The following is a 16,067-nucleotide window of genomic DNA, read 5'->3' on the forward strand; positions in this document are numbered from 1 at the left end:
ATTAGTGTTACTCAATCCTTTTTGGCAACTAAAATGCACAGATTCAAACTGTGCTTGAAGAAGTGAGCTGAAAATCCAGTAGTCGAAGCAATAAGCAATAAGCACCTCACACAAAATCAGCTAACGCCACTTACGGACTTACTTGTACTTTGTGAATAACCCAGAATGGAATATTTATAGAATTAAACAAAACAACTCTAAAAAGCACCTTCCCCTTTTTCCCTTTTCGAAACTCCTCCCCCATTGCAACAGTTGCCATACAGGATTGTATCCACAACCGTAAAGCATCACAATTACAATTTTATAATATATTAAATAATAATTTCCATGTGGAAAATGTCAAGATGCTCTTGTACTGCGTTTTACTGCATTGCACAAATCAATTATATCATTCGTTATCACCTAGAACCGTTACACGCTACACGAACGGGATTCTTTTAACACGAGAACAAACATTAAAAAGATTTGATCTGAACAAAATCAGCTGCACTCAAGCATTAAGCGCTTACCTTATTCATTAGTCATCAAAGCTGCTCAGCGACGGTAGATACTTTGGTAAAATTTTTATTTCTTTCTCGTTCCCATTTTCCCGCCGGTCGGAGGCGACAAAACGAAAGGCGAACGTCCTGAAGAAAGAACAAATTTGAAACCGCCCCTTACCCAAGCGTGTCTGCCGCGAGAAGGTGTGGCGAATTCAAATTAAAGAGGAGATTTTTGTCAAAGATTTTGTTTAGTTTTGATTTTCGCTTTATTTCATCTTTCGTATTTTAACAATACACTGTGTTCTTTCGGATCTCTCTTTTTCTTGCTTACTCGTGTGCACTTTTTGGCTCTTGAGGTGGCACAGTTTCTTTTTTTTTCTGTTGAGAATTTTTGGTTAGATTTTCTTACTATTAGAGAGACGGTTGCAATTATTTGACAGTTAAAGAGTAAGAGATTAAATCGAAAAATGACAGATATAACATTGATATTAAATAGCTTTGACGATTAAAAGTGAGTTTTGTTGTGTTGTTCTCAAAATTGGCTGAAGTTTACGATAAATATTCCTAGTAGTAGCATTTTTTCAGTAGTTTTTGTTTCTCAATTTGCATTTAGTTAGTGGCATTGAGTCTATGTCTTGGTTGCACGCGTTGCAGAAATACTAGCTCGAGTAGGCATCCGAAACTTGATAACAGAAACACCACATTAATGAAAAAGACTGACGACTTACATTTACAGATGATTCAAACATAAATTCGGTTTTTTAGTTATGTGTATAAAAATAAATCTGTTACTTCCTTTCGCTTGAGAGGAGAAAGCGTAGATAAGTAAAACTAAATTTTTAACCCTGTACTTTCCTTAAAAGTTTTCTTCTCATTATGCTTTATGCGAGAGAACTTTTTCGACCAAAGTTTAACTTTTCGGTTACTTCTAGTTGCCATTGTTGGCCGCGTATTTACAGAGTTTAAAAGATAGAAGCGACGCGGTTTGCTACCACAGAGTGAGAGAGACGCAGCAAGTTGTAGATAGGATATACTCCGCTAGGAGCAACAATGTATTCGAAGTGAAGCAGCAGGAAAAAAAGCAAAAAGGAAGCTGCTTTACCGCGTGAGGGACCTCCACCCACTATCATCAAACTAGCCGCGAGAATGAGGTTCACATGGATGATTTTAATTTGTGGTGTAAAACTTTTGCTCTAAGCGTGGAGTGAAACCATTTCCCTCGGCGCTGGCCGCGCGTAAGTAGCGTTGATTTCGTGCGGTAAGCTTTTCCTGAACTCTAGAGTTTGCGCTAGGAAAAAGCCAACTTTTCGTTAAATAATTCTCTCTAACAACTTTTCTACCCCCGATTTTGATTCGCCAGGTCTGTTTGTTTTTCGTCGTATAAACATTTTACTCGTAACAAAAATATATATATAAATCTATGTTATCTTTTGTTCTCGCATTCACTTCGCTGCCCTAAAATTAGTTCGCTCTAATTGTTGTTTGTGTTTTATTCTTAGTTATTTTCGCTGTCGTCTCCTCTTACTACCGCTTTGCTGTCAATGTCAAACTCACAGATTCACGGTTGACAATTGTTTGTTTAATTTCAATAACAGTTACTGCGTTCGCTAATAGTTGTGTATTTATTGACTTGACAATGATCAAAACACAGTCATTTGATATCATTTGGCTAAATTTAATCGATTTCTTTTTTCAATATTTGTTTATTTGCTTGAATTACTGTGAGAGCCCAGACAGATCGAAGTACAATAATAAATAAAACTATCAAAACAAAGTAGATAATGAACCTGGATAATCCAATTGAAGTGATGTGTTGCGGTTCCAGTTTTGTAACCCATTTGTGCGCCATTAAATTCAATGGAGTATATAACTTCCATTATAATGCTAGCGAAACGAACATTTTCATAAAACTATATTTGTGTCGAAGGAGCATTAACACCAACATTAAAAGTAATCACGATTTTATTGTTATTACACTGATCTGACAGTAATTTTCTTCGTTTACTCCAATTGCATTAATAAAGCAATTTACGGGCCAGCTTTAACTGATTTCAAAAACACTTTGTAGTGGCAATAAAGCCTTCAATTCATCACCAGAAAAAATATACATTCAATCTGTGTCCCACAATTCGTAATAAATTGCACCTTGCATATACGATTACATTTGAAAACTCAAATCTTCTCAGCACTGGTTTCTTTATTTGCAACGCAAGCCTCTTTTCCGTGTAACACGCTTTCATTCGTTTCCTAACTAATTTGTCGGTTGCTACTTGTCCTGGAGGTAAACATCCAAATGCAACCCGGCGTGGATCGTTGAACAACTTCTCTGGAACCGAGGTTGTCGCGCTTGTGAATAATTGCAAGCACCTTCTTCATGACGAAAAACGGTAACCTTTAATTCCGTGTGTATGGCCACTGAAATCATCGCTTGTCACGCTAGACGTACTTGCCCAAATCCTCGTGAAAATCGTGCAGATAGGCTATTAGCTGCGGAAACGACGGACGCTGCTTATAATCTACGAGCCAACAGCAGGACATCACCGTGTAGCTAAGTTGAAAAGAAGAGTAAAAGAAAGACGGAGAGTTAATGTACTAGAGATACCAGCGGTTAGTGTAATGTTGATAAATTCAGAATTAGTGTGATCGAAACTTTTCTCCAGGGTTAACGCAATCGACTAGATAAAGTTGACCAGAAGTCATTGTTTGACCGTAGAAAGAATTTACTGCGAAATTAATTAATTGCGTTTCAGAACAGCATTATATTTCTATGGTATGCTTTTATTGGACTTACTCTGAGTATTAGGATTGAAATAAAGCGTGAAACAAAATTATTTAATGATAATATCAAGACAGAGAGAGCACCCACTGGAATGTCGGTAACGTCAGCCTCTATCAACCAGTTTGTTTCAAAGTTTCAGCTTAAATGCTAATGGAGTGAAATTACAATTGCAACTTCTTCGGCGTACAACTCATTCGTCTTCGAATTTATTTTTTGTTATCTGACTTTCCAGCAATTACCCATGACAACGGCGTCTGCATCTCCACAGAGCATAAGGCGAGTAAAGATAAAGTAGAATGAAAATATGTTGCTATTTATTCATTCATTACAACAGCTATCATCCTCACAACATTGCGCCAACTTCCGAGCCGGCAAAGACACGCGTTCTATTATGAAAAAAAAAAACGAGCCCGAAGTGAAAAGTTTTAGGCTTGTTAACGAGAAAAGTGGCTCATTTGCAGCACAACATTCTTCGGCAACATCAACAAAGCAAATGCTGACATTCCTGTGCGACAATAGTGACAGGCAACCAAGAGAAGGCTTTATTTGATAACAAACCTTTCTTTACACTACTTATCTCGTCTTGTTACGTGTTCTACATGATTATTGAATAAACTTAAATGTTCACATAAAAAGCCAAAGCAATTAAAGTAAATTTTTTGACGTACAATTACGTCTAACGGCAACATTGTCGGATAGGAAAGCAAACTAAAATATCTCAGTCAGGCCAGAATGTGAAAAATTGCGATTTTATGATACTATACTGTACTGTACTGTTTAAAATGTAGAGCCTTGTTTCGAACACTGATTTCAACGAATCAGAGCTGAAAACAAAGACAAATATCATGCAGTATGAGTATTTTCGGAACCGGGATAATATTCAGAGGCCGGCGATCGATCCCAGATGCAATTTTAAAAGCCATGGCAAGCTAGAAATTGACCCCAGATGCCACTGCGAAAATGGTGATTTCCAATTTCTGAAAAATATCCAAACACTACCAAATATAAATACGGACGATATTCAGAGACCTCAAATCGAACCCAGTTTCCATTTTCAATCTCCTTAGGGTCGCCACAGTAAACAGTGTATCGTAATCTCAGTGTTAGAGAGAGTTGGTGGAGAATGATTACTGAAATATACCGCTTCAGACCCTCAAGCTTATTAATTACAATTGCAAGAAATACATTGATATACGACAACCTATAACTGAACGTTAAACTTGCGGTCATGTCTCATACACAGCCCCTTTAACTTTTGAAGTAGAATACTTCTCTCAGGAAGTTCGGATACATAGGGATGTGAAATGAAAATCTAAAACCGGAAAAAATGAAAAATATGTCCGATTTCAAATGCTGATAAATCGGTTAGTATTCGATGGAGTTCCTTCGTTCTTGCAGCAATGACTTGGAAAATCTTCTAAGATTCTTCCCAAATGCAGATAATCGTAATTTTATTTTTCAAACTATTGTACTATTGAAAATAGTCAACCCTTGTCAAAACGAAAACTTTGGCCTCTGATTGGTTGTTATATGATTGCTTCCCAAGCACGGTCGACAGAATCATAGACCTTGCCATTTGAAATGTGCTATTTGGCCTATATAAGAGCCTGTTTCACTCGAAGCTGCTCATTGTAATTCTAGACTGCAACAACAGCAGTCCTCCCTTAGCAGCAACAGTGGATACAGCAGCAGTAGCAGTGCAGCGGACAACGGCCACAGCTGTGGTATGGCAACGGATAGCGGAGCGCGTCTCAGCATCGATAGCAGGACCAGGTGATGCAGGGCAGCGGATAGCAATGGCAACGGAAGCGTCCACTACTGTGGCAACGGGGATAGCGTAGTGGTTGACGTTGGTCTCAGCATCAATATAAGCAGGGCCAGCTGATGCAGTGTGGCATTTTAGTGAAATGCTGTCTCTGAGCGATAGCAGGCACACTAGCAAATGTATCCAATGAAAAGAACGTTCTGGAAAGCTTTTCAGTATTCATTTTCCCCCAAGGAATACTTTATTCCACTGCCAGTGATAACGCAAAGATGTGATCGGCATCTTATCAAACATTGAATTAAACAACAAATTGTCCTTTTCAGGATGAAGTAAAAACCTAATTGAAGAGTTAATATTTTTTCTTGAATCAATTTACACTTTCAAGAAATTTGGAACAGATATATATGTATTTGGCTTCATCTCCGTGTCTCAGAACGTACTGAATCATCTTTTCCTTCAGTCATGAGCACAACATCCGAAAAGTTTTCATTATCAGCATAAAAATTAATTTTTCGCATAATCAAAATTCAAAAATTATCAAGTTTAAATCATGACAAGCAACTATATTATCAAGATTGGTCAGTTCTTGTTGAAGCGCGAAATTTGACTGATCTGATTAGTCGTTAATATGATTGCTTCCCAAGCACGGTCGACAGAATCATAGACCTTGCCATTTCGAATTTGCTATTTGTCTGTATAAGAGTAAGGCATCTGTTATAGTGACCGCCAACGCGAGCGATGGAGCGAGAGACTTGCCGTAGGTAAATGAAAAACCGTAAAGAGAGCTGTTTATTTACCTACGACAAGTTTCTCGCCCCATCGCTCGCGTTTGCGTTCACTATGACAGAGGCCTAAGGATGGGAATTTCGACTGAAATGGCTATCGATAGTTAGCGATGATTTCCTACTAATATCGATAGGTTTTTCATCCATAAGAGCCATAAGAGTTTTTCATCCACAAGAGCCTGTTCAGTAGGGTGTCCCAAAAAAAATCGATGTTGAAAAAGTCAAGGTGCTCGGCCCTAAATTGAAAGATAATGTTATTTATAGCATTTTTGTAGAACATTTCGACTTTCTAAAAAATTGTTTTCTGGTTGCCCAAACGTGTTTTATGAAAAAATGACTTTTTTCAGCTACAAACCCACTCTTTTGCACTTTTTTCAATTCTGTTCGATTCCTAAATTTTTCCATATATTTTTTTATTTTTGTGGGTTTGTTTTTGAATATTTTGCATGGTTTGGTTCAGCATTTCATTCAGTTTTATGACTCCCAGAGCCCATTAAACATCACAAAAAAAAATAATTTTTAGATAAATCTCTACAAAACACAAATCAAAGAAAATTGTGATCAAGAACTGAAATTTTCATTGCAAAGAGGGATTTACGACGAAATTTTACATGCAAAAAGATACTCGATATCTTATCGGGGAGCTGAGATATTGGCATTCTTATATGTGATGGAAAACTATCAATTTTAACAAATATGTTGAATAACTGTTTTGTTTTGGGAGATAAAAAATAACAATGTTCAGAAAACAAATGCATTTTTAGATGGCTGATAACTTAGTAGAAGGTTTAAAAAAATTCGGAAAAATTTGCGAAAAAAGTTAGAACGGAAATCGTGATTTTTAGTTCGTTCTATTGGAAAACTCAATGTTGCTCGTAATATATAAGAGATAGAAACATGATGTCTTCGGTGAAGTTTCTTGTTTTAATATAACCTAAAACTTTGTCGAAGACACCGTGCGTCTATCTTATTTTGATTAAAAAGTAAATTTTTTATCTCACTCATAGGTGGATTGATCACCCACCTTTCTACATTAAAAGATGCATTTTTAAAAATTTCTGTTCCTGATCAAAAAAAAATTTTAAATGTGTTTTAAAGGGTTTTATCTGAAAATTATGAGAAAAATTCACTTTTTTGTGATGTTCAATGAGCTCTGTGAGTCAAATAATTGAATACGATGCTGAACCAAACCATGCAAAATCTTCAAAAACAACCCCACAAAAATAAAAAAAATATATGGAAAAATTTAGGAAACACATGAGCCGTCTAGTTTTGAGTGTTGAATCAGCTTTCCACTGTTTATTTTATCACAAGGAATACTTTATTCGCACTGTCAGTGATAACGCCAAACTATGATCGATATCTTATCTGATATTGAATTGAACAACAAATTAAAAAATGACTGACACGCAAGCAGCCGGGTTTTCTTGTAAAAGTATTCTACTTCATCCTTGCGGTCGTGGCTTTGCACACAACCCTCCTGTGATTTTTTAGGCTAAAGTTCTTCTCGACACAAACTTTGTTCCAACACATTTTATTTGCAGTCTCTTTTTTTCAGTTCTCTCGCTCGATTATTCGTCACACAACTGAGAGTGTGTCTCAACATGTTCCGAATAACCCGAAATTCAATACAATCAAACTGTATAGTGAGAAGTAGATGGATTTACTCAGGATTTTTCCTAACTGAAGAGAAGCCCATCAGATTGCTCAGTTACCTTCTTAATTATTTCCAGTTCAATCTTATAGTAATGATTGTTGGAACAATTGTGTAATTTCAAATTGAAAACAAAACTTTAACATAGTTGTTCCTAAAGAAGATAGTCGTTAAAACATATCGCTATGTTTTAGAAAAAAAAATCACTTTAACTTTTAGGGTTGGTTATTATTATTATTATTTCATATTATTCATCTGACATCGATTGTCTTAATGAAGATAAAAAGCCTTAATAACTAGTTTACTTAACAATACTAACAACAAAATTAAAAAAATAACAATGAAGATTCAGTTATCATCTTGAAGAGAGTCGGTTTTGGAAACACTTAGTAGTAATATTAAAGTCGAAGATTTCAAAAACAGTATTGAAGGTACTACACATAAATCTAATCGGCTCATGTTGCGCATATTCTGTTCTCTGCGATCTCAGATAGTGGAAATTCCGTTGGCGTATATTTCTTTCAAGAGCGTATAGATGTATTTCGGCAAGAATGTTCGGGGCATCGATTTCGCTTTTTAGCAGATTAGCCACAAAAACTGCCTGTGTGATAGAGCGTCGTCGTTCCAGTGTATCAAGTCCGAGAAGCTGGCAGCGGTCTTCATAAGGTGGCAGATTAGAAGGGTTATTCCATGGAAGGGCACGAAGAGCGTAGCGAACAAATTTCTTTTGAACTGCTTCGAACCTGGCAATCCAGTAGGCATGATATGGGCTCAAGGCAACAACACTTGACTCGAGGATGGATCGGACCAAAGAGGGATCGAAGGCATATTGAATCCCTGAATTCAAAGGAGATTTTAAATATAAGTCCAAGCTTAATAAATTTATTCTTGAGCGTCTTAGTAGAATGGAATTGAATATTGAGAATAGGTTATGTTTCCATTTAATTCTACTATAAAAGTACTACTTTTTTGTAGTAGAATTAAATGGAAACATAACCTATTCTCAATATTCATAAGTTCTATCTGTCTATTCGCTTTGGAGATTACTTTACTATAGTGTGTTTGAAGTGTGAAAGCACTATCTAGCATGACACCCAGATCTCGTACTTGATTTACTCGCTGCAAAGGCTGTCCTGCCAATGTGTAGTCAAACACAATCGGTCCCATTTTACGTTGGTAGGATGTAATGCAGCATTTGGAAATGCTTGCAGTCAGGTAGTTACGAGAGCACCACTCTACAAAACAGTCCACCAACCTTTGAATTTCGACTCAGTCTGCAGTGCTCTTGAAAACCATATCCATATAAATTTTAACATCTTCCGCGTAGAACATTCGGCAACCAGATGGAAGCATTGTTTCGATTTCGCTGATAAACAGTAAAAACAGCAATGGTCCAAGATTGCTTCCTTAGGGCACTCCAGAAGGATTGGAAAATGTTTGAAATTTGGCTGAACCGATTTCCACGCATAGCTCTCTATCAGATAAATAGGATCTAAACCAGATGACGAAAGAGAGAGACAAGCCGATTTTCTCCAGTCTGGCTAAGGGAATGCCATGATCCACTCGATCAAATGCAGCTTTGAGATCTGTCTAAATAGCGTCAACTTGGGCGTCAATCCATGGTTTTGAACCACGTGGACGAGAATTAGACAAGGTTGGCAGAGACAGACCGCCTTGGGAAGGATTCATGTTGATCAGTAGAAATATAGTGCTGGCTGCTGGCAAAAAGAGCATCATTTATGCTAACTTTAAGCAAGCCACGATAGTTGCCGATGTCAGACTTGTCTCCTTTCTTATGAACAGGGAACATGACAGAAAATTTCCAACGAGAAGGAAATTTACGCTGCGCTAAAGATGCATTGAACAAAACTGTCAATGGATGGATTAGAGCATCACTACATTTTTTAAGTACACAGGCAGAAATTCCATCTGGTCCATCTGGAAGCAGACCAGACTAGATTAGACTGGTTGTAGTCTCCAAAAAGAATCACGTTATCGGAGATATCCAAGTTCGATATTATCGCTCCTATTGAGTCAATGTGGTTGTTAATGTCCGCAACATTTGTTCTCCGATCAGGTGGTAAATAAATCACTCCGATACTCATGGTCCCAGTTGAAGTTTTGAGCCTAACCCATATCTGTTCAAGCGTGTCACAGACAGCAGTAGGATCTAAGTAGCAACTCAAATCAGTGGAAACAGCGACTCCATACAAAGGCTGGCCAAGCGAAAAAAGTGTTGATGAATGCGACAAAAACTTGGTATTTACATAATTTTGGGGCGCTGAATACAAATTTGACATCCATTTTTTGTTTGGGGCCGTCCATACAGCACGATACCCAATTTTTTCATATTTTTTGGCACTTTTTTCCTTTTTTATAGAGTTATATGATCTTTGACCACCAGTAGTGCCACCTCCAGTGCGTCCTCTCCATTGAAAAAAAATACGTAATTTATGGACGACCCCTCGAACAAAACAAATTTTGCCTAAATATATATGTTTTTTTTTGTCTTTCTCCTAGATTTGAATAAACTAAAACAACGTTAGTAATACAAACTAATTACAAATTGAAAAAGTCATCATCATCATCATCGTCATCTTCCGCTGTGATCGCTTAAATCTTGTGTTGAATTGTTTCCAGATAATTTGAAGTTCATCATACTCATCAGTAGGAAAAATGTCTTTCGCTGCAATTTTCATTTCTTCTAGTGATTTTCGATGTTTCATTGTTTCATATATATGTTATCTTCTTAATCCGGTTTCTATAGTTGAAAGAGGACATTCAAATACATGTATAACACCATGAATTGACAACTTACTTGACAGGTGGGGCCGCTGAAGTTGACGGCTCCATAATAAAATTCAACGAATTTATGAATTTGAAAACCAAGACACTGGAATGACACAACGTTCTAAATGAATACGAAAAAATGCGGAGGGCGGCAACTGTTCTTTGTTTTTTTTTTCTCATAAAGCAAAGTGTGTGCTTTACTGTTGTATGCTGCTAGTATTTGACACTTCAATCAGTTTAGCGGATTTCATGATCATAAATTGAAAAGGGCTGAATGTTTTCAATATTGTTTTGAATTTTCAGAAAGTGATAAAGTGTGTAATGATTAATTCTTGTTTAACACTTATTTTATACTTTTCATTAATAAATTTTGTGATTTTTGCCCAAATTCATATTTTATCCTTACGTATTGAGTACGATATCATAAATTTTCATTACCGGGGTATCATGGTTATGATTAAAATTAATCCTGGATGAAATTTCACCTTCAAAAATAAAAACTAAAAAAAAAACTACTACCGCTTTTTTCTCTATAGTGACAACTTGCGCAGCTTTGCGCTACAGCGGACAGTATGCATTTGAAAGCTTACGTTTTTACCTAAATTTTGAATGTAGTCACAACCGCGGCAAACTGCGGCAACTAAACTTTTAAGCTACTTTTCTACAAAAAATCACAGGAAGGTTGTATGCAAAGCCACGACCGCAAGGTTGAAGTAGAATACTTTTACAAGAAAGATAACCCGGTTGCTTGCGTGTCAGTCATTTTTTCTAGTAAATAAACGTTGACCGTTCATTGGCAGTATTGTAATTTCACTTTGTTTGATATTTTGAATCAATTTTATTGAATATTTTTAAAATTTTGCGCAAATGAGAAGTTGAAGTGCTGCCGAATTGTAATATGCACATGCGATGCGATTCGCCTTACCGTGGTGAAATGTACAGCTCGTCTTAAGGCGAAGTAGAGTTATATATTTCAACACATTTCGTCTTGCCGAATCGCATCGCGCCGTCATTTGCGTTCTGCATAACCATAGCCAAACACTTAGCGACGCAAACACGTAATAATAGCCAGAGCATGCATGTAGATGACGATAATCAACTTTGGATTATAGCGCAAAACGAGAAAATATTAACTCTTCAAATATTCATTTGTGTTCTTCAAATTTCAGTTGATCTCTGATATCTGATGTCTGTTTAATATCTGATGAAGGCTCTTATATAGGCCAAATAATGCATTCCCAATTTACTAGGTCCATAACTCTGTCGACCGTGCTTGGGAAAGCAATCATATAACGACCAATCAGAGGTCTAATTTTTCGTTTTGACAAGGCTTGACTATTTTCAATAGTACAATAGTGTGAATAATAAAATTACAATTATCTTCTTTTGGGAAGAATCTTAAAAGACTTTCCAATCTATTGCTGCAAAAACGAAGGAAATCCATCGAAAACTAACCGATTTATTAGCATTTGAAATTGGACATATTTTTCACTTTTTTCGGTTCTAGATTTTCATTTCACATCCCTATGTAGCCGAACTTCCTGAGAGAAGTATTCTACTTCAAAAGAGTGAATACCAAATACCTCATTCCAAAATGGACACAGAAAAAACTCTTTTTTTTTTCAGCCAGCATCGGCTGGTTCACCTCTCTAGACAAACAATGCAGTTCGCGTTGCCACAGTGTCCCAACCCACTTCATTATTAATTATTCATCGCCATTATCCTGATGCATGCCTGCGGGACCAATTGCCGGTTCTTACAATGGTGGAAGTAACGAAGAAGAAAGTTATGCAACGCATTTCAGCGATTCCTAGAGTGCTTCCCCCCTCGGTTACTTTTCCGGGTAAATGCATACTTGCTCGGATGGTAAAACGGGTCACGCAACGAGCAGAAGGGTACTCGCGACAATATGTTAATGTGTGCAATAAAGGCATACCTTCAGTGAAGAAGGTCGAGAAAGAGGTGAACGATGGTAGAATTGTTGGAAAAACTCAATTTACCATTTATCTGAGTATAAAACGAAATTTTGAACTCTAACTCAATTCTCAGTTTTTTTCCGAGCTGATAGGGGTTAACCAGTAAAGCCGATTGGGAAAGGGAAGTTTTTTTTATTTCAAGTAAATATTTTGCTGTTTTTTTGTTTCTTTTTATATACATTTCACATTGTAATCAGTAGCTACCACAGCAAAGTTACACCGGAGGGGGCAATTCCGGAACCAGATGGAACACCGGAGGATTGCGGCAGTGCGCCTTTCACGAGGGTGTACAAGTGTGCACAGCAAAAGCAATGCAACAAATTACTACCGATAAAGTTATGGCACTAAAGAGAACAATGATTGTTGTCGCTACTTTTTGCCTCGCTACCTTGCTACGAGGCACCCCTCTTTCGGCGATGTCATGTGCTGTGCCGAGTACTCTTCCGGTTTTGACATTATATTGCTTTGAAGTTTGAGAACTAGAGGCTTTTATATTGTCGCTTGTTGTGCTGACTTGAAAGCGTTTTACGATGGGAAATAAAGTTATGATTCCATTTGCTTTGATTAAAGTTTTTACAGTTTTTGGCACGAATGGTGAGCAAAGTTGAGGGAAACGCGGCTGATTACGGTTGAAACATTTGCATATCCGTCTGGGAATGGATACTTTTTCCCTTTCTCTCAATATCTTTTCGTAATATGTCAATATCATTATACTGAATTAGGTTGAAGTATAATTGAAAGAAGTGTCATACAATAATAACACAAAATTGCTACGAAAGACGTTTATAACAATTTATTTACTTATTTCACATTCCTCTTGTTTTCTTGTATTTAGTCCTACAGGGGTTACCCAATAAACGAACGACAATACAAGAATGTCAAACTATAAACATCATACGCTTTTTACATTAACAAACCGTTATACTCGGATCATCCTTTTAAATTGATTAAAGTTCATAAAGATGTCCACGTCGTTATAGCTCTCGTTTAGTAGGTCTGGCATAAACGAGATAAACGCTGAATAAATTCACCGCGCGCAGACCATGCGTGGGAAATCGGTAGTTGAGATCGTTGGTAAGTTTACAGTGAATAGTGCCATGGACCAGTCGATGAAGCGTCGACACGTCGAGGATGCGCCGACGATCACTTAATGATGTCAGTTGCAGGCGGCCTATCCTTGTTTGGTACGGCTCATAAGGGTAAGGGGCCATCCACATACCACGTGGACAGATTTTTAACGTTTATTAACCAAGTGGAGAAATGCCCATATAAATTCTTTTTTTTTTTTTTGTAAGGACCGTGGCCCCTTAATAAAATTTCCTGTACAAAAAGCGTATGTTTGAGGCGGGGGCCTAGAGTGGTTGGTGGTAACATCTCCGCCAACCACGCTCAACGCCTGGGTTCGAATCCCACCGCCGACATAGGTATCGATGGTTGTGAGGTGGCGTGATCCACTCACAACCAACCAAACTGGTCTAGATTCAATCCTAGCCGATACCGGGAGATTTTCTGAGGCGAAAAATCTCCGGGATCACGCCTTCCATCGCATGAAGAAGTAAAGCCGTTGGCGCCGGTCCGTTAATCAACGGGTCGTGAGTTAGGGTCCTGGTTGAGTCGCCTCCTGGGCGTCGGTGATTGGCATAACAACAGTGGCGGAACTAGACCGACGGAAAAACAAGCGAAAATAAAAAAAAGCGTGTGAACGTATGCTGTACAGTTTCGATTCTCACATACTGCGCATAATAAGAATTCCATGACGGTGAGCAGAATTCTAGTATAGGGCGTACGATGCGATTGAAAAGCGGTTCAAGTTGGTTGAAGTTTCTACAAATCCTCATCACGAAACCGGATAGTCTCGTCGCCTTCCGTACGATCATGTCAACATATGAATTAAAGCTCAAACGAGTGTCAACTATTATAATCAGATCGCGTATCTCAGATACCTTGTCAAGCGATACTCCGTCCACAGAATACGTTAATTCGACAGGACGTCTCTGGCGGAAGAAGGAAATTTGCTTGCTCTTCCTCACATTAAGAGTAAGACCATTAGCTTTACACCACTGTGTAATAACGTCGATCGTCTGCTGCAGTCCCAAGGTGTCGTGGACAGTCGCGATGCGCTTAGCAATTTTCACATCATCAGCAAACGCCCAACACCAGTCTGCTATCCTGAATAGTAAGTCATTGAAAAATAGTAGATAGAGTAAGGGACCAAGTACAGATCCTTGGCCGACTCCTGAAGTTGCGTAGATGAGTCGAGATGACACACCGTTGAGTCTAACCTGGTAAGCTCGATTGAGGAGGAACGTACGCAGTACGTTAATAGTAGCATCAGAAAGTCCGTAGGCTTTGCATTTCTCAAGTAAGAGAGAGTGTGGAACTTTGTCAAATGCTTTGGACACATCGAAGTAAACTGCGTCCACCTGGCCGCCATCATCAAGCACATCGTTGAACTTTTGTACCGTTCCATCAGATTCGTTAGAGTTGATCGATTTTTGAGAAACCCGTGCTGACTGGGGTACATGAACTTTAACATGTGGCTCTGTAGTTGGTCCTTAAAAATCTTTTCCCTGACTTGGCCAAATCCGTTCTGCACCACTACACCACGATAGTTCTCCAGGTTCATAGTATCTCCGTCCTTTTGAATCGGTGTCATATTCTCCAGTTTCCATCGCTCTGGATAGAGCTCTGATGATATTATTCAGTTGAATATAAGTGCAAGTGGTGTCGAGAGTGAGCGAGCAGATTGTTTCAAAAAACATTAGAGATCCCATCAGGTCCCATCCCTTTGTCCTCTTTAAGAGATCTTAATACACAAAACACGTTTTCACAGGATACAGTTCCAAAAGAGAATGTGTCCGAAATAGAAAAGTTATGCTGAAAAGATGGCAACTGTTGACCGGGCGCCGCGAACGTGGTAAAGAAATCAGCAAAGCCTTCGACAATCTCGTCCGTGCCAGTGTAGTTTTTGCTACCATGTAACATCTCGTTGGGCATCGAGTTTGATTTTCTCATAGACCTGGCGTACGCCCAAAATGGTTTATTTTCACTTCTACATTTACGCTGCAGATATGAATATTCACATGTAGGTACGCAGTAACTGTTTCGCTTGCCTACGAAGATCGCTTAAAGTCACATAATCCAATGGGTGCTTCGCACGTTTGAATTTCTTATGCGCCTTGTCTTTCCGGCGTAGTAGCCTCGTGAGTTCATGGGTGAACCAAATCGGATTTTTTGGATGACGAGGTGGTACAGAACGCATCAGCGGGTTAAGATCGCCCGTGCTATTACTTTTAGCCATTATGGTGCACTTTTTGGTATGAGAACTGAAGAAAACTTGGTTTAGGAGCATTTCTCGCTTGAAAATGCGCTTGGCACCAACTTTGAAAGCCCATATCTTTTGATCAAAAACTATCACCACCGCGAAATTTTCAGGGCAGTTTCGAAATTTCGTCAAAAATACTTTTGATTTTTTTCAGATTTTTCAGTGCCCCAGAACATAGATTTTCAACATATTGTTTTAAATAGTTACTATTGAGAAAATATTTTTTTCTTCAAAAAAAATATTTTCGTAAATTACAACTTAGGATGCATCTGCTGTGAAAATTTCATCAAATTCGATGCAATATTTTTGAAGCTATGTTTATTTAAAAACAATTTTGACCTAAATTTCAAATGACAATAACAACTTGTAAATTTACTCAAATTCAATAAAAATTGGAAAATCAACTTCCCGAGTGAAACTCTTGAAGTTTTTAATACTTATTGGAAAACATTAGACATCGAGATTTTTAGTGATCCGTTTCACGAATTCTGACCCACATAGCAATTGTTCT

The 16,067-nt window shown here is 37.9% G+C and overlaps 1 protein-coding gene across 7 annotated transcripts in view; it reads right to left on the reverse strand.

Moving 5' to 3' along the window:
* Positions 1–730: 730 nt before the first annotated feature.
* Positions 731–16,067, reverse strand: part of LOC129725075 (tyrosine-protein kinase Drl) — a 516,531-nt gene continuing 501,194 nt past the window's right edge. For all 7 annotated transcript variants that reach the window (XM_055680488.1, XM_055680486.1, XM_055680485.1 and 4 more), the window contains exon 13: positions 731–3,030. In XM_055680488.1, coding sequence (XP_055536463.1) covers positions 2,919–3,030 — 112 coding nt within the window. In that variant the 3' untranslated portion in view covers positions 731–2,918. The remainder of the gene's footprint in view (positions 3,031–16,067) is intronic.

The sequence above is a fragment of the Wyeomyia smithii genome, chromosome 2 (assembly GCF_029784165.1).
Source record: "Wyeomyia smithii strain HCP4-BCI-WySm-NY-G18 chromosome 2, ASM2978416v1, whole genome shotgun sequence".
In the NCBI taxonomy this organism is placed as follows: Eukaryota; Metazoa; Arthropoda; class Insecta; order Diptera; family Culicidae; genus Wyeomyia; species Wyeomyia smithii.